This window comes from Notothenia coriiceps, unplaced genomic scaffold, assembly GCF_000735185.1.
Source record: "Notothenia coriiceps isolate Sejong01 unplaced genomic scaffold, NC01 NC01_scaffold00011474, whole genome shotgun sequence".
Taxonomy (NCBI): Eukaryota; Metazoa; Chordata; class Actinopteri; order Perciformes; family Nototheniidae; genus Notothenia; species Notothenia coriiceps.
Window position 1 is genome coordinate 56,428 of NW_011344175.1, and position 26,748 is coordinate 83,175.

At 42.4% G+C, this 26,748-nt stretch overlaps 4 protein-coding genes across 7 annotated transcripts; 3 read left to right on the top strand and 1 right to left on the bottom strand.

The window, feature by feature from the left end:
* Positions 1-9,800: 9,800 nt before the first annotated feature.
* gale (UDP-galactose-4-epimerase) lies at positions 9,801-13,755 on the top strand. 2 transcript variants are annotated; one of them, XM_010772591.1, is made up of 11 exons: positions 9,801-9,965; positions 10,755-10,883; positions 11,023-11,138; positions 11,730-11,843; positions 12,123-12,299; positions 12,376-12,489; positions 12,581-12,647; positions 12,733-12,818; positions 12,942-13,019; positions 13,233-13,347; positions 13,445-13,755. In XM_010772591.1, exons 2-11 carry the CDS (start codon positions 10,763-10,765, stop codon positions 13,507-13,509), a joined length of 1,053 nt encoding a protein of 350 aa, XP_010770893.1. In that variant the 5' UTR covers positions 9,801-9,965; positions 10,755-10,762; the 3' UTR covers positions 13,510-13,755. The 2 variants fall into 2 exon arrangements, with proteins under 2 accessions (XP_010770893.1, XP_010770894.1); XM_010772592.1 differs by having other exon boundaries at positions 9,810-9,965; positions 11,026-11,138.
* A 490-nt stretch (positions 13,756-14,245) lies between these two features.
* On the top strand, positions 14,246-18,885 carry zbtb8a (zinc finger and BTB domain containing 8A). The gene is made up of 4 exons (XM_010772593.1): positions 14,246-14,374; positions 16,041-16,918; positions 17,576-17,745; positions 17,934-18,885. The coding sequence occupies exons 1-4, from the start codon at positions 14,292-14,294 to the stop codon at positions 18,249-18,251; spliced, it is 1,449 nt and encodes a 482-aa protein (XP_010770895.1). The 5' UTR covers positions 14,246-14,291; the 3' UTR covers positions 18,252-18,885.
* Positions 18,886-19,861: 976 nt separating this feature from the next.
* hmgcl (3-hydroxy-3-methylglutaryl-CoA lyase) lies at positions 19,862-23,315 on the top strand. Of its 3 annotated transcripts, none has more exons than XM_010772595.1 (9): positions 19,862-19,996; positions 20,234-20,317; positions 20,956-21,063; positions 21,199-21,294; positions 21,401-21,549; positions 21,640-21,703; positions 21,788-21,976; positions 22,122-22,247; positions 22,448-23,315. In XM_010772595.1, exons 1-9 carry the CDS (start codon positions 19,901-19,903, stop codon positions 22,547-22,549), a joined length of 1,014 nt encoding a protein of 337 aa, XP_010770897.1. In that variant the 5' UTR covers positions 19,862-19,900; the 3' UTR covers positions 22,550-23,315. The 3 variants fall into 3 exon arrangements, with proteins under 3 accessions (XP_010770897.1, XP_010770898.1, XP_010770899.1); XM_010772596.1 differs by having other exon boundaries at positions 19,863-19,987; XM_010772597.1 differs by having other exon boundaries at positions 19,879-19,959.
* A 139-nt stretch (positions 23,316-23,454) lies between these two features.
* On the bottom strand, positions 23,455-26,486 carry gjb3 (gap junction protein beta 3). Its single transcript, XM_010772598.1, has 2 exons — positions 26,323-26,486; positions 23,455-25,648 (listed from the first exon to the last, which is right to left on the bottom strand). The coding sequence occupies exon 2, from the start codon at positions 25,576-25,578 to the stop codon at positions 24,715-24,717; it is 864 nt and encodes a 287-aa protein (XP_010770900.1). The 5' UTR covers positions 25,579-25,648; positions 26,323-26,486; the 3' UTR covers positions 23,455-24,714.
* Positions 26,487-26,748: the final 262 nt, after the last annotated feature.

Consider the following 26,748-nt stretch of genomic DNA (forward strand, 5'->3'; position numbering starts at 1 on the left):
TATTCCAGCACCCTTTGCAAGGGCTGATTCTGTGGCAAATGAGCTGCAGCTGACCACGCCGCCCTGCAAAGGAGGGGGGCGAGGCACGAGCGTCATGTTACCATGCCACGGCAACCTCTCATTCCCCTGATAGGTGGAGAGTTGGCCATATAGGCGGAGCTCCTTGTTTCTGACGTCAGAGATATTTCAAATCTGGATCAGTCTGTATCAGCTCCATTGCAGGCTCGTTTTTAGAGATTTGGGTATGGAGGAAAAGAGAGAGGGTTGTGTTTTCTGACACTTGGTGAGTTCCCTGACACACCGGGGACACATATTCATCTATAAAAGACATACAAGAGTGCATTTTGCATGATAGGTCCCCTTTAACTGTCTGTACGACAGCTAGTTATCTTTGTTTAGTATGAAGACTGGAAACAGTGACTGTGTCTTTCAAAAGTAACGTCACGTTGAGTTCTCATAGAGAATGACTCCAGGAAGTGAGATGTCCTGGTCAAGAAATAGACGGTTCTCGGGTTCTTTATTGTACCTAGGAGAAATTGTCGTGCAAACAGCTATAACAAAAATCAAAGAATATGAAAACTAAATACAGTTACGCAAGCATCATATGGTTTGAAAAAGGCTACCAATTTTAAGATCTCGTCATAAAGTCATGGCAGGTGCTTCTACACACACTCACTCAGGGCTTTAGAAGCCATGCTGGCAGTTTTATGCTATAGCGTTTTTTAGCAGTGCTAAAGTAGGGAACTTAAAAACACAACTCTTTAAAAAACACAAGGTTTTTACACTTGAGGGGTTAGATGGATTAAACAAACCAAAATGAAGTGGCGAGTTTTAGAGGTGCTTGAAGGCAGACTTAAACCTCGCCAGGCTATTCCACATGTTTTCTATATGCTAAGCTAAGCTAACTGGCTGCTAGCTTCAGTTTCATATTTGCTGTACAGAAAACAACATTGGTTTTTATTTTCTCGTTGAACTCTTAGCAAGGAAAGACATTGTGATTATTATGCCTTTTTAATGCAGTCACTCATTTCCTTTCTGTGGACATTGTGGAAGAAATGTACCAAAGAATGCATGAAAAATGTGGAGCTCAAGTGTGTAAGTACATCCTTTACACATTGTGTGCATTAAGAAAATAAACCTTTTCTTGGCCTTTGACATTGGAATGCCGCATTTTCCAAACAAAGAATTTCCAGAATTGGCCCTCTCTTCATCAGATGGCATAATTTGCATTCTCTTTTAATTGTGCTGCTTCTTTGATTATTAAATGATCACCCTAATTAGGGAGCATAATAGGGTTAATCAGACTCTGCTCATCACACTTATTATTATTCCTGCAGAAAAATGAAGGAAAAAGATACAGTACTTGATTAATTATATCAGCCTTTTCATCAGCTGGGCTACCATTCCCCCCTCTGAAATTAATATCATGTTGTAAATGGAAGGAAGGAGCTGGCCGGACACAGACAGATGAAAGATTTCACTCAAATTAATTAAGCACTAATTATGCGGTGGGAGTTGGGAGCAGTTTGCATAATGAGCTCTATCAAAAGAGATCAGTCATGGAGAGGGGCTGTAGAGTTTCTGTACAGCCTTCAGATGACACACAGACACCACTGCACATCATGAAGAGGCTAGCAGCGAAGTGGAAAGAGGGTTAAAGCACTTTGAGGCTTGAGTCGTGAGGTTGAGGAGTGTTGTGTGGGGTTAGTCAACATGCTGTGAACAGGATGCCTCCTCACTTGGCATGTTTAGTGCCACAAACGTGGATTATTCCGGTCTCACTTAAAGATATTACACCAGTCCTGGGGGCTGTATGTGTGTTACTTATTCTACTCCCCTCAGCTTAAGCATCAGATAATGAATTCCCAGCTCAGGCAAGAGGCAATAAGGACAGAATGTACCTCTAAATTCGAGCTAATCACAAACAACCTGCATGCGCACTCCAGGGAGCTTTAAAGACCTAATCACCTCTCACTCCAATTCTTGTGGTGCTCAGTTATTGTTGATCAGGGACTACACTGTGGCTATCTAGACAACGGGAGAAGGGATTAGAGAGACAGAAACTCTCTCCGTATTAATCGCCTGTTTAATCACAGCCACTGCGTAGTGTATGGAGTTGAGTTACTTGAACTGATTTGTGCCACAGCAGCAGCAATCATGTATAGGCTAATCAGGGTGCACAGCCCGGCACTGCCCTTCTCCGAGTGGAATTACAAAGACTATGATTAGTTAATCAAATGAAGAACCCAATGCCCTTTCTTTATTTGTGTATACACCTTATCTAAATGGAAATTGTATAGCTGAGGCACTTCCAGAAGGACACATCTACATGTGAATGATCCTCCTCGAGCCCTCGGCGGTGAATACAGAATAAGATCTTTCACGTCCCAATCATCGTGTTATGGCATTGTGGAGACTTTTACATGTCTGAATGATATTTGTTGTCAATGCTCATGTGAATGATGCAATCACTCAGTCTGTTGTGAAGTAAATCAGGAAGCACTAGACGGCAACTCTTCAAACACACATGATGATGCGAGGCACAATGTCAAGATTGTATTATTGTGAGAGAAGAGGACAAAAGGGACGCAGAGACAAAGGCAGCTTACTGATAATACATATGTAAATATCATCAAAAGACAGGTGTTCATGAATCTGAATACAAATGGAATGGATTACTTTTCTTAGAGGACGTTGTACATCTTGGTACATATAGACACACCTTGACACTTTCTTAGTTCTGTAAGGTAAAGCAAATTCAGTTTGTCATAGCTTTTAAGCACTGTTTGACGAACACGCCTCATTTTAATAAGCATGATTAACATAATGCAAGTAACATTTGTAAAATGAGGAGAAACAAATACAGCACCTAACTTACTAGTCTAACTACTATTGGCTGGCATTAACATTAGCTAGGCCACTTAAAATTATAACATGGCATTTCAACACGGCTGCACTTTCTTCGTTATTGCTACTGCTATGGTGACTTAACTAGTTCATTTAAATGAAGTTAAGGTTAAAAGAAGCTTTTCTCATATAATGTGCCTTACTGGTTAGCCAAATATTTAGCTTGTTGGACGGACTGACATTTAATAGACATCTACCTAACACATTGGGCAAAGTTTGATTCTTTTTCAAAAGGTTTTTTGGGTAACAAGTGCCTTTATTACAGTGATAGATATGACATGGGGAGACAGAGGGGATGACATGCGGCAAATGGTTCCGAACATGGGTCCTCCAATTGGGGATTACCCCAGTATGTTGGCTGCCAGCTCTACCAACCGAGCTATATGGTGGCCTGATTATTTATTGCATGTATCTTTTACTGAAATGCTTGTGTTAAAGAATCAGAGACGGTTGAAGTACAGATATTAGTCTGAATAAAAGCACATGCTATCACCTAAGGGTAGCCTAAATTAAATGATAGCACATTGCCTAAGTACAGTTATGTTGCTCTCCTCTCAAGTATCCCATTAGCAGAAAATAAATCTAACATTAAACGTGAGACTTGTGAACTTTTGTTGACATCTCTCATACAAGAATACATTCCGCACATCACTCAAAAATGTTTCCTGCCTAAGATGGATTTAAATGTTATTATAAAGTCTCCTCTCCTCCACACGTCCTTCTGTCAGACATGCTGTTAGACATTGTCACTGTTGTTCCTGAAGAGAAAGGAATGCCCCTCCATTGCTTTTTGATAACTTCCTTCCAGGGCCGGCAGACTTGACCTGCTCACTCCTCCTATAGCATCACCTCTATTATTTGTCAGTGACAGCCGCCCTTTGGAGGGTGGAGGGGGGTGGAGGAGGGCGGGGGGAGCTCCATGAAAGGTACAGGGTCGTGGATGTCCCAATCCATCTCTGTCTGCCAAAAGATTGATTGTGATTTAAAGCGCGGGGCAGGAGATGGACGGCTTCCATTCTGATGAGCGATAGGTGGGAACCTTTGACTCCCAGCACATGGCAAGCATAGGCAGCGCTATGATGAGGGGTCAGAGGCAGCTGGTGGGGGGAACTTGAGGTTGTTTGTAGGCAATGGGGGGGTTGCTTGGATCACAAGATAGAAGGTGTCAAGAGATCCAAGACAAAGCCCCCAAAACCAACCGCCAGAGTCTATGACTTAGCCCATCCATCACCGCCCAGCTTTGTGGTTAGCATAACGGTTGATAGCTAATCGTTTCATCATCAGGGAGATAATGGAGATGACAGTGAATTCAGACCAGCAACAAGGCCGCATGAGGCGTACAAGGCCGGGCAGAGGGGGCTTTGTGCCAGCTGGAGGAAATATGTAGATATTTCCATTTGTGGACTCCTGACTCCCGACTCAAATATGAATGGTCTCAAGTGGAGCCTTGCAGTTTACCTCTCGCATGCAGGCACATAGGTGACGTCTGTTTGAACATCGGTTAATAATTACATGAGTGCACCACCGAGCTGGTTTGATCATTTGAAACAAAAAATGTTCTTACAAATCTAAGGGGAGTTTCCCCATATTGGGCTTTGGGAAACTGATTAGCAGAACAAAGACTTTAGGGTATAAGGTATCCTGTCAACTGTTCCAAATCCCCAGTTCGCTTTTAAATATCCTAGAATATGCATATTAATGTTATCTGACTAGAAAAAAAAAGGCTTATCTTTGATAATATAATCTTTAAATCTTACTACTCTGGAGCAAAGTTCAGAGAGGATTCTTCCTATTCTCCGCCGCGCTTTGTCTCCCAGTTCAGATCAGATACAAGCTGTCCTTGGGAAGATGTTAAGCTGGGCTACAGCCTTGCTTCAGTGGGTCGCTCTGGAAGCTTAACTCCATAATCAACCTGAAAGGCCTCATAAGAGCCCGAAGAGACAGATGGAATTGTTTGTGGCAATATGGATTTTTTTTTAATTGAAAGGAAAAGAAAACTCTCTATATCCAAAGTATTTTTTAAGATCACCTGTTTCATAATTGTACATTCAATGTCAATATTGTGAGAGCAGCAGTGCACAAAAGCCGGCGTATTGTCAATCACAGGAAGTTGTGTCAGCCAGGTGAATGTGTGGCCAGTAACCTGATCTGCTGTTGACAGAGCAGGGACAGGTGCTGCAGACAAACTAATCCATACATGCATGCTCGACACAGGTCATCCATTAAGGCAGATTGATTCAGAGCTTTAGAAGAGTACTCCTCAACCATCCCAGGCCCGGCCTTACCTTCTGTTGTTGCCATAATAATTGCAGTAATTCAAGATGGGCTGCATTGGAAAAGGGAAAGGAATGTCCGCTGTTTGCTCAGCTAATGCTTGAAACATTTTGTCCCACAAGGGACTGGGGAACATCTCTGGAAATGAGATCTGAACTTGAATAAGGGAAAATAAATAGCAGGGATGTTTTTCATTTGAAGTATTTCATACACAAAAGATATTTCATATTTATTTATCTGAAGGTTCTGACAGAAAATGGATTCAGGATATTGGGTTCAGGGAGTTTGAGGGGCTTATTAGCATAGCTTGCATGGCCATTTCACATAAAAGCGTCATGTGGAAAACATATAACAGTATTCACTTTGATTCCGTGTTATTATCAAACCCACTCCCATAAGGCCCAAATGCCAAATAAAGGTTTACAGGCAGAGGCCAGACATCTGCTGCTCAGTGATTGGTTGAAAAGCATCAGTCTCACCTGTTATCCACAGCCCAGTGCATGGTAAACACCCTCAGTCAGAGCTGATGTGGGAGAAGGAGCCCATCTGGTCAGCCACGTTAACAACCAGCTCTTTAACAATGGCTTCCAGGAAAAAGGAGAAGGGTACAACAGGCCATTTCAGCCAATAAAAACAGGCTATGCATGACATTTAGCGCCTGATGCGGGGCTTAGTGGTATACAGGTTACCTACTGTCCTCAGCAGCCCCTGGCAATAAAACAAAAGGCAATCTCACAGAGCGGGGAGGAAGGCTGTGTGCAAAGCTGCCTGTTTCAGCTGTTGATCTTGTAATTTGTGTGTAAAGATGCACACAGCGCATTGGGGTGAAGGGATTCATTTTCAGAAGGCTTTCATATAAAAGGCAACACCTTTAGTTATGCAAATACTTGTATTCTCTGGTTGTCAGTGAGGAAGTGTCATTGTATCCAAAATGGAAAGACTGACAACTAATAACATTTGGCGACGGATTTTGCTTAGAGGGATGTAAATAAGAGAATACATGAAGCAAATAGAGAGCAGTGCAAATAGATGTAGCTGTCAACGTACCGTATGAGCACAGTCACTGAAGAGCAGTAAAGTGCTTATTTGACTAAACAGTGCCATCTTGTGTTCAGTTTTTAAAATCCAAAAACCCGGCAGGTGGAATGAGAGATGGATCCTTGTTTTATGACATCCAATTAAGTTAACTATTAACTAATTTATAAATGCACTTTAGCCATTTTTCTACTTTTGCACACTGCTGAGCCTTCTAATGTAGCTTTTTGTGGTCAGTGCTGCAAGCATGAACACTTTAGCAACCCTCTAACAAGTAGGGGTAACTTGATGGGGCTCTATTTTTACAACTGAATGCAAAGGATGGAGACAAAGCCTCGAAATAAGATCTTGGGAATACAAAGAGGGATGTGAAGACGGAAAGGTTTGGGGTGGAGTTTGAACAGCAAGCAATGTGCTCTCTACAGCTGCTAGCACTAATGAGGATAATTACCCCAGTAATAACATTAGCCTATCTGAGGGAATGGAGGGGAAGGACAAGTGGTTGTGTGTGTGTGGGTGGGGTATGCTTGTGTGTGTGCACGCATGTGGTCACTGTATGTGTGTGTGCATGCATGGCCATGCGCATGCTTTTCCTTCTATCTCACTTGCAGTCTCTCCCTCATTCCCTGAATCTCAATATCTCTTTGTTAGCCCACAATAATTGTGTTTGGGCCTCATATCCGCCGTATCAGATTCGAGTTTGTACAAGGTAATTAGCAGGGGAAGGGAAGCCTCCACACCAGGAGGACAAATGCCCCCATAACATCATTCTGGCTCCACTCAGGAGGGGGGGTTATTTTTTCTACTTAGTCTTCCTCTTCTTCATCCTTCTTGTCATTTATCTGTCAAAAAGAGATAACTGAATAGAGTCAAAAATGTAGTGGCAAGCAAAAGTTGATGACATTGAAAAGGAGGAGAGCTGGGATTAAAAGATATAGAAGTGAAGAGAAGGAGAGATAAAGGGGTGGAAAGTGATTTGAGATGAGATGGAAGGCTGTATTTTCGCCGCAGGCCATTAATCTCCAATCAGCTTTGACTAACAGACAGCAGGGGAAGGTTCCTCGGCGTTAATGCAGCTTGCCATTCAGAAGGAGCCAGTGTATCCAGCTGGGAGTCGTGGATGAGGGGAGGATTAACTGGCACTCAGGTGGAGAGAGATGAAGAGAATCAGACGGAGACCCTGTGGATGGTCCCACCTTCTCTCGCTCCATCCATCTCCTTCTTTTTTCCTCAGTGTACGAATGTACTGTACCCTACGTTTTCTGGGTGGAGACGTGAAAGCAGGTAGAAGTGGTTGAGGCTTTACTTTACGGGTGACTTGTATCTGTTTGTATCACTTAAATCAAATGAAATGATGGTTGACATTTCTTGGAGACAGGTGGAGGTGGGATTGGTGCACCAGAAAAAACTTATGTTTTTTTTACCAGGGAACACCACAGTAAAGGCAGCAAGGCGAGAATAGGTGAAAACTTTGTTCCTGGACATTGGATCATTCCCTGCATTCGATTAATTATCTGGTGACTCAGCAGTTAGTTTTATTTTGAGTCAGTTTTTCTGTTTTGGTTCTGCTTGATTCTGCAGCCTCAGATACACTGTTACTGAAACGTTCAGTAAACACTGATAACAGCAGTACGTATTAAACCTGGACAGAGCTGTGTGGATCATCTCCGGGCAGGAAATTGTCACTCCATGTCTTTGCCAAAGCTCAGGTTTGACAGATGGTTGGCTTAGGCCTCGCACAAAAACACAATGTCGTTCCCTGTGTATATTGAACTGGTTTCTGCGGCTTTGAGGGTTACGTGGGGATGCAGCAAAAAAAGGAGTACCTCAAGGTTCAAAACTAGGAAGTAACAAGACAACTCTTCACATGAATTTGAATCTAATCATTCCTGGACTGATGACTTGTGCAAGAAAATAATGCAGTAACCACAGTAACAAGGTCCTCCTCCAGTGAGCTTTAGGGTGTTTTTATGCTGGCTCATGACCTCTCTCATCTGGCAAACATTCGGGTAGGTCCGCCCATCTGAGCCACATACTGGACCCTTCTCCTGACACACACATGTCGGATCTGGCTCAGCCCTGTGTCTCTTCATTTGCATTTTCGTCTTGGAGACCAGGCCCCCTTCACAGCTGCCATCTGAGCCCCATCCGGGTCACACTGCTGCCAATCCACATTAGAAGACTGCCCACAGCATACACAGTAGATCAGGACTAGGGGGAGAGTTGCTGGTTTGCTTCCTGACATACACATTTTAAAACACACAGCTGACCCAAAATAAAACTGTAGAGTGGTTTCAAAACTGAACCAAATGTATTTAAGAGATGACAATTCTAGTTACATGTTGTTCTCTGACTTGTTGTTCTCAGTTTGAAATGTTTCCTTCGGTTTCCTCTTCTCGTTCCTCTTCTGAATGGTTGGATTGGTTTTCCTGTTTATAACCGTGTACCACTGCTGATGTGTTTTCCCTCTTCAGATGTCTTCATCTGCTCCAAGACCTTTCTATAACAAAGAGACTGCATTATAAATGGAGAGAGCAAACTTAATCTCTAAGGTATCCAACTCGTCTAATCTTTCTTTGCTCACAATTCTGCCGCCTTTCTTTATGTGCCAGTGTCTCTGGGCAGGACTGGCAAGTGGCCTTCAGAAATGACACAAGATATAAAAGACTCCTGCTAAATCTGAACTGCATACAGACTTAATGGAAAAAACAGCTGTCTTTATGAACATAAGAATGCCAACACATATTTCACATGCATGATTTACACATTAGGATCTGAAGGCAACAGAAAAGGCATCAGTTCAAATTGAATATGTCATCATAGGAAATAGAGAAAAAGGTCAGATAATTCATTAGAAATATGGTGTTTTAAAAGGCTACATACGTTTTGGATGTTGTGATTCATATTTTCTCTGTCTGTTTGTTTATTTACTTTTATTTGAGTTTGGACAATTACGTAAAAAACATCTAACTTTGTACATATACATAGTGATACTTTGATATGTATTAACATAATGACATATAGCCTACTGTATGTTTTAAACATGTTTTTGTGTGGATACATTCAAGTATCTGTAGTTCTTTTTACTAAACTGCACTTGCATTGCTGCCTAAAGCCTTTACTATTTGCAAATGTGCTGGACTGAATTTGTTAAGTTACGTGGCACTTTCCCCTTCCCATCCTGTGTATATTGGTCTGCACACAGCACTATCACCTCTCTGTTTGTATGGGCAAGGGCGTAGCTTTATTAGGGTGGTTCTGACGTCACGCCATGTGAGCCTCTTACGTACAACGTCAAAGTGATTAAATACCATGAAGCGCACGATGAGCAGTATGGTGAATCCGTTTAATACTTCAAAATAAAAGCTGAAACTATAGTTTTGCCGATATTATAACATGCTGTGGTTTATGTTGCGTTTGTTTACCTACATGGTATTATAACACATATATATAACTTTATATCACAGTTAAAGCTTAAGTGAATTAAATGTTCTGCGGTGCCAATGTAGGAATGCGTCTGCTTTTATTTTGAAAGGACATATATATAGGAAGTTGCGCTCTACTCGTGAATTTATCGCTGTTTCCACATTTTACAGGAAGTAAAGATATGCAGGGGGAAACACTTCACTCAATTAAATGACAGATACAACTTATTTCTGTCACTACACACACTTTTCCTGCTTCTCCGGGTCTGTTTTATTAGGAGACTCTGCCGGGAAGTACTATTTAGTCTCTTATCGGGAAATTAAGTAAGTATTTTCGCTGACATCTTCAGTTCTCTGTGGGATGTGCTCTCATTCTGACAGTTTGTCACAAAGTAATGCCTTTGCTCAATGGGTTAGACTACATTTAAGTTGTTAATCCTTAGTAGAACTGGCATAGATGCAGTGGGTCGACGACGACATCACGTTTATAAAAAAATACGTGTTGATTCGGATTGTGCCTAATCTTATACAGAAAATAATACATTTAGCTATAATGTACGGTCTAAAAATGCAAAACACAGAATACAAAAGTGTACTGAGGAAAAAGTGTGTTTAGGATTTGGCCTAGAGTGTATGTTACTAGTGAGGAGACATAGTATTAGGTTATTGATTAAGCCTAGATGGAAAGAAGTTAAATGTCCATGGGTTTATGTTAAAGCAGACTCAGCACTCATTAGGGGCCTGTACTTTATATATTTGCTAAGGTTTTTATTGATATTCATTCATACAACTTTTACGAAGCAACGTAGTAGTACATTATAGTTTATTTAAGGTCACTTTCTCAAATGATTAGAATACCTTCCAACACTGAGTAGCGACTGACGTTACAAGGTTAAGGCACTATAATTGTTGTATGTGGCTTGACAGGTTTGGGCTTGCCCTGGGACAGTGGCTCTAAAGTATTTCTTCAAACTTACTCAGGCTAAAGAATATCCTGTTCTTCCAGAGCAGGTCGAGAGATTGCCTTCACATCATTGTGCTTTAACAAGAATAATCACAACAGGGTTTTAAATGGTTGAGTTTATGTTTGTGATTGTGTGTTGTATTTGACAGGTGAGAGAATGGCAGAGAAGGTGCTGGTCACAGGTGGAGGAGGCTACATCGGTAGTCACTGTGTGGTGGAGCTCATTGAAGCGGGTTACCATCCAGTCGTGGTGGATAACTTCAGTAACGCTGTCAGAGGTAAACTCCCTTAATGAAAACACAGGCTGATAAAAAGTTAGTGCCTCAGCCTACAGTTCGCAATTCAAAGTCATAATATAAAGCTAAGTGTTTGTATGTGTGTGTCTCTCTTTGTGTGTGCAACCTGTTGTCTATGGAGGAGAGGGGGATGTGCCAGAAAGCATACGGAGGATAGAGAAGTTCCTGGACACCAGCATTGAGTTTCATGAACTAGATCTTCTGGACCAACCTGGCTTGGAGAAACTCTTCAAAAAGGTCAGTAAGATATTAAAGGTTATTTATTCATTTTATCCAAACTTGAACAGCTACTTATTTAAATGCTTTCTCAGTTGAGAGACGAAACGAGTTTGATGTTTTAGTCATTTTTTCAGGCAAGAAATTACAAACATATATATATATATATATAATAATAATATAATTCTGTTTAATATGGCAGCTTTGGATCTGGGAAAATAATAGGCATGTTTCACTTTTTCTTGGACAATGTTTTTGGACAAATTCATAAATTGTTCACCTCAATGGCTGATTAATCGACAACAGAAAATGTGAGTTTAAACCTAAATTCAACTAAATGTACAGGTATTTTCCGCTCATCAATCAGCTCTTAGATCAGCTCATAACATGTCATTGAGGTAATGCTTGAAAACCTTGTCTTTAGTGTACATTGTACAATTAAAATTTTAGTCTGCTTTTCTATTTTTTTTACCAAACAATGTCCCTGCTGGCCACCATAAATGCTCAGACAGCACTGAAAATAGGTAGTGTGACATAATGCTTGGGCATATCAGTTACAAATATGTCCTTCCACATTGGTCATACTTGACTAAACATGGATGTGTGTTGCAGCATTCCTTCAGTGCGGTGATGCACTTTGCTGGTCTGAAGGCTGTTGGCGAGTCTGTGGAGCAGCCGCTACGCTACTACAGAGTCAACCTCACCGCCTCTATGAACCTGCTGGAGGTCAGTTTGAACTTTTTATCTGACACGTCTGTCCTCCATTAAGCCTGCACTTCCCTCTTCATTTCTGAACTGATCTCTATTTGCACTTCCTCTTTGTTTGCAGAGTGCATGACAGCGTGTGTTCATCTGACACTGAGTCGGCTAATTCTAACCCTGCACCCTTCAGAACTTTTAATGTGTGGAGCTCACTGTGTCTGCCAAACTTACTCCGTATGTGTGTGTACTTAAGTGGCTGACTATGTGTGTGCCGTGTTTGTTTTGCATCTGCACGTGTCCCAGGTGATGCAGGCTCACAAGGTGCACAATCTGGTCTTCAGCAGCTCAGCCACGGTGTACGGAGACCCTCAGCGCCTCCCCATCGACGAGCAGCACCCTGTGGGCGGCTGCACCAACCCCTACGGCCAATCCAAGTACTTCATTGAGGAGATGATCAAGGACCACTGTAAAGCTGAGAAGGTACTTATCCGAAGACAGAAACCATGCACACATATACAGTGCACATGGTGTCTCATTATCGCCTGTGTGTCAGCAGGACTGGAATGCAATGCTGTTGCGTTATTTCAACCCAATTGGAGCTCATTCCTCTGGCCTGATCGGGGAGAACCCTCAGGGTATCCCTAACAACCTGCTGCCATATGTTGCCCAGGTACATGAGCCCTCTGCCAAATACACAGCAAGATCAGAGCATGGAAGCATACTCAATGTGTTTTGCATTGCTTAATTTATCCCCCTCATAGGTTGCTGTTGGGAGACGAGAGTGCCTCAGTGTGTATGGGAATGATTATGACACACTTGACGGAACAGGTAATGGAAAATAACTGCATTTAAAAGATTTAATTGTGGTTTGCAAATTGGGCAGAGGGCTCAAGGTTTGCCTTTTTCTTTCTAGGTGTACGAGACTATATCCATGTCGTAGATCTGGCAAAAGGACACATAGCAGCTTTGAAGAAGCTGAAGGATGGCTGTGGCTGCAAGGTACATTTGAGAAAAAAAGCAAAGCATTCCAAAACACATTTTCTTGTCTATTGTGTATTCACTTGCATATAGCATGAAGGTATTTATGGGAGTGCTGGCATGCGTATATGTTTGTGTCCGAAGGTTTACAACCTGGGAACGGGGACGGGCTACTCTGTGCTCCAGATGGTGAAGGCTATGGAGAAGACATCAGGGAAAGAGGTGAGGGACATCATCTTTCCAAGGCGAATTGTCTTCAGTGATTGTATTGTGTCTTCTGAGAGTAATTAAACTCACTTGGCGTAGTAACCAAACTACATGTTAAAGGATGGCAAAGCTGACTTTGATTGTGAAGTTAGATGATTTAAGAGGGTCTTACCTTTTAAGGCTAAACCACCCTCCTGTTCTGTTAATTAAAATGCATCCTCTCCATAGATCAAATACAAAATTGCAGCACGTAGGGAAGGAGACATCGCATCCTGCTACGCTGACCCTCGTCTCGCTGACAAGGAGCTGGGCTGGAAGGCCAAATTTGACCTGGAACGAATGTGTAAGCACAGCTACACTTAAAATATCTTTGTGTATTTTAAAGTTATTTTGTGTGAAATATTTCCCCATCATATGTTTTATTATTCTTACCTGTGTAGGTGAAGATCTGTGGCGCTGGCAGTCCAAGAACCCCACAGGATTTCCCGATGGCACCGCCTCTTGATGCAACTCAGACTTTTGCTGTTATTGACTCCTCTCCTAAATTATCGGGCCAAAGCAAACAATCAACTTCCTCTTTGTTGCATTTCATATAAACAACATGTGATTCAGCTGCTTTATACTATGTATTCTCTAACTAATGAACAACTGTTTGATTTCTCAGATTAACAATGGGTGTTTTCTCCAATAATACTGTATGTATTGATCTGTGAGCCATAACACTGAAAGAATAAATTAATTGTCATATTAAGGATGTCTTCATTTCCACTCCATTATAAAAGTTAACTGTTTCAAATTATTGTGAAATTAGATGTTATTAAGGGAGATTGCTGGTTTCAGTGCTGAATACGATATGAGATAAAATACAAAATGTTTGTGGAAAAAACAAAACCAAAACAAGATTCCAGTAAAACACACACTTGTCTGTAAATATGATGAAAAGTCACTGTTGAGCCACACAGGAACATTATCATAGTGATGCCAAAGCAGACTGTATACAGTAAATAAAAGCTATATGATAGGTCAGTAGATGGGCAAACAGACTATAAATCCGTATAGAAATATTACACAATGTTATAAGGCACTGTTCAATATCAATATTCTGCCCATAAACCACATTAAAACCGGGCACTAGGGCTTTAAATGGCTCCTTGAACCCTCGGGCACCCAGTTAATAAACACCCACGTCAGCAGAGCTCCAGTCGCTCTAACCGGGTTTCGGTCTTTAGGGCTGAGCAGGAAGTGCCTGACTGTGGACCCTGGAAGGGAGAAAAGAGCACCGGAAAAATGCAAAAGAAATTAAAAACGGAAATGGTGGAAGACTTGGGGGCGAGTAGACTCTATCGGGCGCCGGGTGAATCAAGTCACCAGTGAGTATCGATGGATCTTGTGAGGGTTGAACGGCGTGGGGCGTAAGCGGGTCCTACCGACACATCACGCCTGGGAGAGAGTCGCTGGGTTTGGGCAGCAGGCAAATCCTCCCCGCTGCTCGCTGCGCTCCGGACCTCCGGGGAAAGTGGGGGTGGCGTCGAGGATGAAAACGGGTGTATTAGCGCATCTTATCCCAAATATGATTCCCTATGTGAATATATGTGTTTATCAGTTCGCAGTATGCTCAGTTACTGGAGGTTTGTTTCTTATTTTTCCATTGTGTGCTGGCTGGAGCCTGAAGTGGGCGTCGCTCCAGGACAGACTGGGCTGCTCTGGTGCGCCGCTGCCCGCTTTTCTCTCGCAGGACTGCAGCACTCTCATTTCGTTTTATAGGTCGACTACCTGAATTAAGGGAGAATATCTCTGTTTACATACTGGACTTGGTTTCGTGTGACATGAGGAGCAGTATAGAATGTTGCAAGCGGGCGTTGCACCGTGGTTATCGGGCGCTGGGGAGCCTGTCAGAAAGCATCGCATAATTAAAAATGCATGCGTGTAATTTAGAGTCTACACGAGGAAGGCTAAATAGGTTACTATAAAAAATAAAACTATTCTGCAAATGAGGTTGCGGCATTTTCGTACTACCTTTGCATGTCATGCCCAGTTACAATGCTCTAATATTTTCTCTTCCCTTAAGTCTGTTGTGTTTGTAACGTCAGATATTTTTCATGCCCGCTTTACCTCCCCATAGGGGTGATTACAGGGTTTTACCACCCGATGCTCTGACCAGAGTCGGGTGTAGCCTATTAGAAGGAGAGTTTGATTGAAATATCGTGCATCCAATCACAGCGCCGAATGAAGTCAGGTAGGCGGATGTTTTGCGGAGCTGGAGATAGTCCAGTGCAGAAACAAAGACAGGGGAGAACTGACAGCTACATCAACGGGGAGGTCACTGGCAGTGGTGTAGTGGTCGTTGGACGCGGGGGATCACCGTCTCTCCACTTATTTGGAGACCCCATTTTTTTTAAGCATGATTATTTATTTTTGGAATAGTCTGAGTCGCATGTAGGCCTATGCAACTTAGGCCTATAAATTGTTTATGTAGCCTAACTTATGTGCCGGTGTGTCCATGGTTTTGAGTCTGTGTGTGTTGAGCACAGCACGTGTTTTCTGCAGTACAGTACTAAAGTAGGACTAAGCATACCGGTAGTTTCTGTAGACCTGCTGTCTGCCCGTTTTGTGAGTGCACTGCGCACTTGTGGCATTGTTTGGGATTGTGGACAGTTCAGTTCATGAGCATCGACATTGCGTCCACCCAGTAAAAAAAATCCCCACTACACCACTGTAGTCAAACTGGTGTGTTTGTTGTGTGACCTGCTATTAATATTTAGCCTGGTAGCACAACTATTTATCAAAATCAGATGGCCAGGTCAGATGTCCCACGAACACACTCAAGAAGTGCATGTTTTCCACTGTAATATGTAAAAATCAAAACATTTGTCATGTAGGCTATGTATAGGCTCTTAGCTTGTTCATCCAGGATCATGTAGATGGAAGTGTCACTGTCATTATTAGTTTCCACAAGGCCTTTATGATCTGTTCATTTATTGCAGAACAGTGTTTTCCGCATGCACACCCAGAGTGCTCTCATGTTGTCTCCTTCAGGCAGCCTCAGAGGTGGTTCAACGCGGCAGACATCACAGTGGCTCACCAGAGCAGCCTGCTGAAGCAGCTGAACCAGCAGCGCCGCCAGGAGCTCTTCTGTGACTGCAACCTGCTGGTGGAGGGTCAGCTCTTCAGGGCCCACCGCAACGTCCTGTTTGCCAGCAGTGGATACTTCCGCATGCTGCTGTCCCAGGGGCCGGACGGGCTGGCTGACTCCGTTGATGCCACTTTCGACGTCTTCAGCCCCGAGACCTTCACCGTCATCCTGGATTTCATCTACTCCGGCCAGCTAGACCTCTCAAGCCACAACGTGATCGAGGTGATGTCAGCAGCAAGCTACTTACAGATGAACAATGTCATAAACTTCTGCAAGAACTTCATCAAATCCTCCTTGGAGATCAGTGTGAAGGATGAAGACAGTGAGCGCTGCCTCAGCGTGTCTGAGACCTGCAGTTTCAACAGTGTAGCAGGGGATGAGACATTAGAGCAGCAGCAGCAGCAAGGCCCCAGCTCTGTCAGCCCACCCCCTGCGCTCTGGACCCGGGACAACTCCAGATCACAATCTAGCTTTATAGGGAAAGACTTAGACCAGGAGTCATCGGCCTCAGTGATGAAGACTAACCCGAGCAGCCCTGCTGATGATCTCCATGCAGAGTCAGAGGACCTGCATGACCCTCAGGATCCTCTGTACACCCTGCCTGGATCAGAGCGCCGGAGAGGTAAAGGGGGGACTAAGAGGAAAGGGTCCAACAGCAATCGCTCCAACCAACCTGAGGACCTAGACCTGCAGGAGGCCAGGACACAAAAGGCTGAGAAGGCAGAGGAGCTTTATGCTACTCTGCCACCTATTGTGGGTGTAATTGGACACTTCAACAGAGGTGAGTCGGGCTGTACGAAAGGAAAAGACAATCATTTCTATAGAGAAGTGGGAAAATGAATAATATGGTCAGACTGGCATGGATTGTAACCCTAAAAATAAGCCAATTCTTCATATTCAGGGCATTATTTATTAATGTATTGAAAGTTAAATACGGACAGAAATATAATATATGGACAAGCTGAAAACAGCTATTTGATGCAAGTATTGTTCTCTTTATAGCTGACGCTAGTTTGCTACAGCTGCCTATGGGTAAAAATCCCGCCAAGGGTTTACTGTTGCATTTGATCAATTGTACTGTCTCCTTCTCACTAATATAATAAATAAGAAATGCCAGGGAAAAAAAATATATTCTATATAAAAAAACGAATATAACTGAATTTCGAAACAGCAAGACACAGTCAGATGTCATGCAATTTCTTGTCATCGTTGACCATTTTACAAATATTTTTAGCATGAACTCCCAAAAAAGTAATCTCTGTAAATTATTCAACATTTATCAGCGTCAGTGACCTTCTTAATTCTAACTTTTATCACAATCATAAGAATCAGAATAATTGTATTTATCCCAGGGGATATTGGGTTTTGTGATTCTGTTGCAGGTTGCTGCATCAACCGAAAAGCAAGAGCTCTGAACACTTTCTCTTCCTCTTTGCAGACTCAAACCCCATTATGCGCTTCAAATGTCCCTTCTGCACACACACGGTGAAAAGGAAGGCAGACCTGAAGCGACACCTGCGCTGCCACACTGGAGAGAGGCCGTACCCCTGTCAGGCCTGCAATAAACGTTTCACTCGCCTGGAGCATCTTCGGAGCCATTTCGAGACGGTAGGTTTATTAACAATCCGGAGGCGAAAGTCATTCAGTATTGATGTAACAGCTTTAGAAACATAGAAATTGTGAGCATACACTTCAGGCTGTGCTTCAGTGTTTGAAAACAAAAGATTATTTGCAACCACCTACTCGTCCCCATAGAAACACCAACAGCATTTCTGACTTTTTTTGTTCCTCCACAGATCCATCAAGCCAGGAAGCTGGTTTGCAGGAAGTGTAAGTGTCAGGTGACGGAGGACACTGGGCATGTGGTGTGTGAGGGCTCACGACGATACCGCATGTGCACCGCATGCATCCAGGAAGTGGATTGTGATGACATCCCCATGGACAGTCTAGATGGCGCCAATGAGGAGCCGGCACTATTGTTGGGAGTAGACGGGGAGGAGGAGGGGGACAGCAAGAGGAGCTGGATGGTAACTGAGGACGATGACCTGGCTGAAGACTCGGGGGCCGACCTCATCATCCAACAAGTGGACGACAGCGACGAGGAGCTGGAGTGAAATATTGTGTGTGTGTGTGTGTGTGTGTGTGTGTGTGTGTGTGTGTGTGTGTGTGTGTGTGTGTGTGTGTGTGTGTGTGTGTGTGTGTGTGTGTGTGTGTGTGTGTGTTGAAGCCATTCAGGATAATTTATGAATAACATATGTGATCCACTAATGTAAAGATATACATTTATGATATATTAGTTATATATATATATATATATATACGTCTATTAGTTAAATGCAACCGGTTAATGGTTACTTTAAATGAGAAGTTGACCTTAATGACAAATGGAATGCTTTTTGTTAAACTTCATGCAGTATCCAAAGCATGCATTGTCAGTGTTTCCTTTGCCTCTGTTATTGTTAAATAATAACTCTTTCAATAGTTTTTTCATATGCATGGAAAAACACTTTTGTTACTTTTCGAGTCTTTCTGCTTTGATAAATGCTGGCGTTTGAACAAAACAAAGTGACATGTTATGACTCTACTGCTGTTTTCCTGCTCACTGTAGGGAAAGTCAACAGCAGACTTTTCTTTCCCTCCCAATGTCACAAAGTTTTTCTATGATCATTTTTGAATATGATATGCACTATAGTATAAAACCAATTATAATGTATTTGTCTGTTTCTTTTTACTTTTTGACACATTAAAGATATTTTGATACAACTGTGTTCTGTGTCATTTCACATCTTGTTGTCTAAATGGAGAGTTTAAACAAATCTTATAAAAGGAAAACTATAGTAAGGACAAGAACAAATAATGCAAATACAATAAAATAAAGGCAGATTATATGCATTCGAAATGGACAATATTTCATTGCACACTCTGATGATTTTAGAACACTTCGAAAGTATTATATGTAAAGAAAACAGTATTCATTTAGATTATTTGTCAAATAGTGAGTGAATGATTACAAGAAAAATGAGATCAACATGAGTGAAGTATTAAAACATATGTGTATGAATATGATGTAGCTTTTGTAAACGTCTTAAACGTATATGGTAATGGAGTCGAATTACAATTAACATAATAAATGATAAAGGACATTACAAATATTCTGAAATGAGTTTTCAATACAAAGACCCGGCCCATAGATGGCGACCTTGCGGTGCTTTCCGTTCCTCTATCCCGAGGAAGAAGTGACATCAGGGCCTTGTTCTTTCCGATGAGAGCTGCTCATTGGCGCATGAGGACAAAATGGCCCAACTTTTGAGAGAGCGAAACGTCACAGATTACCCATCATGCCTGGCTGTCAGAGCAGAAGAACCTATACATCCATGAGAAGAACCCGTATGTGCGCTCACAGAGCATGCGCCCCTTAAGCCCCGCCCCCGGAGCTGCCACTCTCGGCTCAGTAGAATGAATGGAGACAGAAAATAAATCTCGATTCGGCTTTTAGTGCATTTTACAACTTTAAGGACTTAATGATTATAATAAGGGCTATAACATATTTCATACTGGGTAGTTTATTTAGTTTAAAAAAAAGTATCCGCTGATTTACAGACGTCTCTTTCCCAATGTTAGTGAATGGGAAAAAGTATTTCTGGGCCCAGTGACGTCACGGACTGATACGGAAATTGTAGTACCGCCTTTTGGACACAACGAATATTTTCATCAGAGTCCGGCGCACTTCCTGGGGGCTTGGATCTAGCACTAACCGACCAACATGGCGGCCGTGATGAGGCTTGTAAACAGAAGAATTCTAAGTTCAGCAATGGGTCAGAAGTATGTGGCGTATAGCTCAGCAGCAAAGGTCACTGCAGTACGTTTTATTATGCTTTTATCTCCCAGCAGGTTATATTGTTCATGTTTAAATGGCTGTCAGGAATGTAGTGCTTGTCGGCGAACTGTTAGCTTCCTCCACGGTCAAGCTAAGCTAACATACATACATACAGTCACTGATAGCTGGTAACCTAGGCAGCTGTGTGTCAAGTTTTCTTACCTAACACTGCTTTAAATTACATCTGTATTAAATATGTGTCTGCGTGTGTTTGTGCAGGCTGGCGTAAGAGCAGGTCAAGCTCTTCCAGAGAAGGTGAAAATAGTGGAGGTGGGACCCAGAGATGGGCTTCAGAATGAAAAGGTACAGTTATGTAAGAACAATTAATGACTTGAATAATTTGATTAAACAGAAGCTATTACATGTCAGATGTTAACATATCTATGCGTGTCACCATCAGCATAGTCAGAGGTGGGAGGAATACAGCCTGTGCTTAAGTAAAAGAAGAAGTACCAGGGTGTAGAAACTCTGTTACAAGTAAAAGTCCTGCAATCAAAATGTGACTCAAGTATAGGTACAAGTGTGTATGTGTATATATATATATTATATGTTTTGATTATAACTATTTGTTTTTGTTTTGTTTATCAAAGCTTGTAAAGGGGCAGCTAACTGAAATTACTTGGTAAACTGCAGGGTAGCTAATAATAATAATAATAATAATAATAATATAAAAGTATACTATTAATCTCTCAATAGTAGTGGGGTAGATTTACAAAGTAGCAAGAACATTGAAATACTCAAGAAAAGTAAAAGTACCCCAATATTTTTACTTAAGTAAAGTACTTGAGTAAATGTACTTAGTAACTTTACAACAGAGAGTATGATGAAATAGAGCAGGTGTTTAAATATTGCGTAACAGGTGAAATAATTCCAGGCATGCATTTTTGTCAGTCTTTTCACAAATATTCCTCGTTTTGTTGTTCTGCTGCTTCCCCCCTCAGACTATCGTGCCAACAGAAACTAAAATTCATTTGATTGACATGCTGTCAGCGACAGGGCTGCCAGTCATTGAGGCCACCAGCTTTGTGTCTCCAAAATGGGTTCCACAGGTGAGTTTGTTCTCCCACAGCCATTCATATGGAAAGTGCTGACACACCCAACGTAGGGCGGTACAGAACCTCAGTATGAAGGAATGGTGGTCGCTTGTTCTCCAGGACTAATTGGTTTCTGTCTCCCTTGTCCAGATGGCAGACCAGGTGGAGGTGATGAAGGGGATTGGTAGGAAACCGGGGGTGTCTTACCCCGTCCTCACCCCCAACCTCAAGGGTTTCCAGGCTGCTGTAAGTTTCACACATCACATCCCAATAGCTACACTGATAAATCCAGCTTCTTACACTGTAGTCTCAATGTTTCACTACAAATTGTACTTGCTCTTACTTACCTCAGTTGAAGGCTGGAGCTTCAGAGGTAGCCATATTTGGTGCTGCATCAGAGCTCTTCAGTAAGAAGAACATAAACTGCTCAGTGGAAGAGAGTTTACAGCGCTTTGAAGTGATTATGAAAGCAGCGAAAGAAGCCGGTGTGCCAGTTAGAGGGTAGGTTTACTGTCTCGCTCCTAACACATGTATACATTACTGGAATGATTGGGTTTTCATTTCCTTCCTCTCTGTTTCCTGTCACCTCAGCTATGTGTCATGTGTTCTTGGATGCCCCTATGAAGGCAAGGTGGCACCAGAAAAAGTTGCACACGTGAGTTTATTTTATACGTGTTTATTTGACGTAAACTGACACACTACGAGGTCAACCAGGTCTAACTTGGACTCTATCTCGCAGGTGGCTAAGCGTCTGTACTCCATGGGCTGCTATGAGATCTCTCTTGGTGACACAATAGGAGTGGGGACTCCTGGAAGCATGATTGAAATGCTGGAGGCGGTGAGCAAAGAGGTGCCAGTTAATGCCTTGGCAGTGCACTGCCACGATACCTACGGCCAGGCCCTGGCCAACATCCTCGTAGCCTTACAGGTCAGACCTCACTCTGGTTACTTACTATTTTTGGAAAATATATTTTCCTTTTTATCATTAGAATAAATATTAAAGGTAAAGAGCAAACATTAATTCATAAACTGAAGATTGTCTTTAATGAATCTATTTCACCATTATTTTGCAGATGGGAATCAGTGTGGTGGACTCGTCAGTAGCAGGGCTGGGGGGCTGTCCCTATGCCCAGGGGGCTTCTGGGAATGTTGCTACTGAAGATGTAGTCTACATGCTTCACGGACTTGGGATTCAAACAGTGAGAAGTCCTCCTTTATGTTTATCTTTAACCTCCCTTTTCTTTTATTTCCTATATAGTAGAACTTGTTAAGCTGCTGTTTTTTTTGCATTTTTTCCACATATTATAATTAAGCTAAATTTGTAGCTTACGTTTTAGCCATATTTTGTGGGATGTGGGCTACTTCAAGTTTAACATTTGACTTGCTGTCCTCACCTCAGGGAGTGGACCTCTCAAAGCTGATGGATGCCGGAGCTTATATCTGCCGAACCCTCAACAGGAAGACCAGCTCCAAAGTAGCGCAGGCCAACTGCAAGCTGTAGACTAAAGTGAAAACACAGACTGTAAACCTGGAGCCTTCATCCTCTCTATGTGCAGACCTGCTTATTCTCTCCTGAGTTTCATTCATCCTCGCCAAGTACCAGTTACTTTATTTTTGGATTACCTTATTAAACTTCATGATGGCATAGCTGGAACAGTGCCTTATGTACAGTCAGTCTAATCACAAATCCATCTTATAAAAGCCATGCCATCACCTGCTTCTTTAATAGTGTGTTTAAATTCCTTTCTGGCCAAATCAAAGTAGACACACACTTAGTTTCTGTTAATGAACCAGTGGAATTATGTCTTGGGTATGGATGAAAACACTGTTTGTTTTCTACCATACTCCGTTATGTCTGTCTTCAAATGAATTCTCCATATAGAGTCAATGAAAAATCTGTTCTAATGAACGTGGGCATTGTACTGGCTTGTGGAACAAATGTTGATGTGTTGTGCATTTATTTTCCTTTCAAATTCAACATGTAAATAAATGTAGATTGTACATTTAAAAATAAATTGTATTTCATACATGAAATGTGTCATTGATCTTATGTGGAGAGCAAAGTGATATAAATAGCGTAACTGTAAAGAAAGATTGTAACTCAAGAAGCTTGAAAAGTAAATTAAGCCTTTTACAGTTAGCTCAATTGTAAACATTTTTGGAGCCATAACTGACCATATTAGGCACAATGTTAATATTTCCTAACTCATAGTGATTTTGCATTTTGTTGTGAAAATGATCCAGAATAAACAAACTTTTTTTCTTTACTCCACCTTGTTAAAAACCTGACTTACAAGTCTGACAGGCAGACTGAGATTCTTACTGCTGGCCTCCTCATGGTGCTTTAGAAACTTGCCTCATGAGTATAAGACACAGTAAAATCACATGTGATGACTCACAGCTAGATCATGTGGACAAATGATATTGCATGCCTTTTAATGGATTGTGTAAGAAACTAATCATGAGTCAACAACAATGGAAAATAACAGCTCTTTAAATTATAAGGATGATCAAACAGTTTGTGGGAGGATGTCCTATGTGTTAATAGAAACCTGTTCCAAAAATAAATATTACCTGCGTATCAAGAAGCATCCCTCATTGAAAACACCAAATACAAAACACACATTCAATACATTTAATATATTTAGCTTTGTAAAAATTACATTTTTAACAAGTGCATAATATCCATGTCCAGCTAAGGTCCATAGGGGACGATTAGGAACTCACAAAAATGCGTTAATAGTTCAATGAGACGTCCGTTTGTACGACCTTTTCCTCAGTGCTGCAGCTCTAACAGCACAGGGATAAACAGCAGCATTCCTTTGGCCTTATTTAAATCAACAGTGGTCTTGGATGAGGGGTGTTTGTGTACAAGCACATCAAAACACAGGCAGAACAGCGTATGACCGTGCAGCATAAACCTGAGTCTGCTGAGGCTTAAGATAAAGAAATACACTAATATTACATGCACACTGTTGCTTATCTGAAGCAAAAGTGCAGTAAAAACATTTTTGTTTTGGCCAGCTCACACACCTTCAAGTAAAACTCAGCCATAACTCTATGACTTTGGAGTATCCCCACTCCCAATGTGGTTTTTTAACCATCTTTAATGTCAACAGGACAACACATGATAAAGGTAAAGCTAATGTTCAGTTAAATAAAAGAGATCAAGAAATGTGCGTCTAACAATTAGTGCCCTGACACACCACTGTATACACTGGCAGGCAGGCAGGGGGAATACCTTTGCCAGGTGTGTCCTGCCTCCTTGTGTGAGCGTTTCATTGCCTTCCCCTCCTGCGTCAAAACTCGAATCACATGAAAGACAGAAACCTCACAGGAATGTTTGAATATGGGTGAGGGGGTGAAGTTGAAAAGGCACAGTGACCTGTATTGTGTTCAAAAAGAAGAAAACCAACATATTATTAACAAATCAATTTGGCTCGAGCTGACTTGTACATTGTGGATGTTGACTTGGAAACCAAAGTTCATGAGCTCAAAAAGAGTCTTAGATGTGGACACAGGGGCCCAAGGGATGGATCCTGCACTGATGACTCATGACTTCCAGGGTCAGACACACACTGACGTTTGTCTCATAGTTCTGAGTTTGTTTGTCTTTTAGTTTGACACTGGGTTCTGCTGATCTCTTAATTTCAGCCTCCTGTCATCTCATGAGGAGGACAGATTAGGAGCGGAGGCCCGTATCTTCTCTTCCATTATGAGGCTGGATACCCCGTGTGAGGACTTGAATGCACTCTTAAAGGACGGAGGCCTGTCCTTCCGGTCCCGACTCGGCACGGCCAAATGGATGTTGTTAAAGGGCTCCTTGCTGTTGTAGTCTTCTTGTCGCACGGCCGTGCTGCGATGGCGCCTCTTAAACTTGTTGCCGATTCGCGCAATGCGTTTGGAGATGAGATAGATGATCTCGCAGATGTTCAGGACGATGCAGAGGCCAGAAGCTCCAACCATGAAGTAGGTGAAGACCTTCTTCTCAGTGGGATGGCCGATGTAGCAATCCACCAAGTTAGGGCAAGGCGCCCCGCTGCACTTAACTAGTCTCGGCAGGTAGAAGCTGTCGTAGATGTGGTGGAGGATGTAGAGGAACGCAACCTCGATGCCCGTCTTGACGAAGAGGCTGACCAGATAGGTCCACCACAGGCCGCCGTGCTTCTTGCCCGTGTTGGTATACAGCTTGTCGCTGTCTGGGTGCTTCATCTTGTATTTGCGCTCACGGTCATCACGGTACGCCACGTGCATCACCACCATAAAAGATGGGCAGGAGATGAAGATGAGCTGCAGGGCCCACAGGCGGATGTGGGAGATGGGGAAGAAGTGGTCGTAGCAGACGTTGGCACAGCCGGGCTGCTTGGTGTTGCAGTCAAAGTCCTTCTGCTCGTCGCCCCACACTCGCTCCGCCGCCACCACGTACACCATGACCCTGAACACGAACACCACAGACAGCCATACCCGCCCGAACGCCGTAGAGTATTTGTTCACCCCACTGAGGAGGGCTTGGAAGGTCTTCCAGTCCATGTCCTCGGCTGGCAGTCAAAAACCCTTTCTCTGGAAATCCTCTGTTGCTGGTTGGAGTTTATCTTCAAACCTGGACATGGCAGAATGAAGAATGGGTGAACATGTTTGCATTCTCTGCTGAGTACTCTGCTTTCACTCTGTGAACTCCAGGTGCCTTGCATAATACATAACCTTAAATTCTGTTCTTTTATAAACTCTTCTTTATCTTATAAATCTAAATTAAAGTTAAAGCAACTCCCAAAGGCCTCATTTATCAGCAGCTAGCTGACAACAACACATTTATGGGTAGGCCTCGAGCCAAATCCGTTCATGAAGGAAACAAGTTGGAACAACGATGACACATCCAGAGTTTCATGTAATTCACAAAACACAATGGCTTAACTACATGACTTTAATGCAAATACGTATGTAATTAACATAGTAAATGCTATTAGTCTTCTGCTGTCTACATGTAAAAAAATACATCTGAATGAGTCTTTAAAAACGGCCTTTTACGCACCGACTCTATGCGTTATTTAAACATATTTTAGTGATGGATTTAGCTCTTTTCCGATAGTATGAGTTACACAATTACCCGGGACAATACAGGTTGTGTGGTTTTTTTTTTGTATACGGCCGTCTCTCGTTACAGAGACGGCCGTATAAAAAACAACGAATCAACTCCTGTCCAATTGACTGGAACGCGGAGCTAAACTTTTTTTTAAAGACACAGCAAAAGTTCATTTCGGCGAGTTTTCCACTTACCGATAAAAGTATTAGTCCATTATATGTTGAAAGCCACCTGATAATATGTGTTTCTGCGGGGTTTCTTGCCGCGTTAATGTCGTTTTGGTCCTATAACGCACAGATTCGTTTCCAGTCGACAGGTAGCGGAGCCCAGAGTTGAGAAATGCGCCTGTGGGTGTGGTTACAGAAAAGAGACTGGAGCCACCCCAGATGTTCCTCTTCCTCCCTCCCTCCCTCCCTCCCTCTCTCCTCTCTCTCCCTCTCTCTCTCTCTCTCTCTCTCTGTCTCTCTCTCTCTGTCTGCCTCCTTGACTCGGTCTCACACCCCACTGTTAGGTGGCTAATCAAATATTTTTGGCGTAACAGGTATCACAGTTCAAGGAAACCATTTTCAGACTTCGTAAGGGTTTCAGGACACATGCACCAACACATTTGGCACCAGATA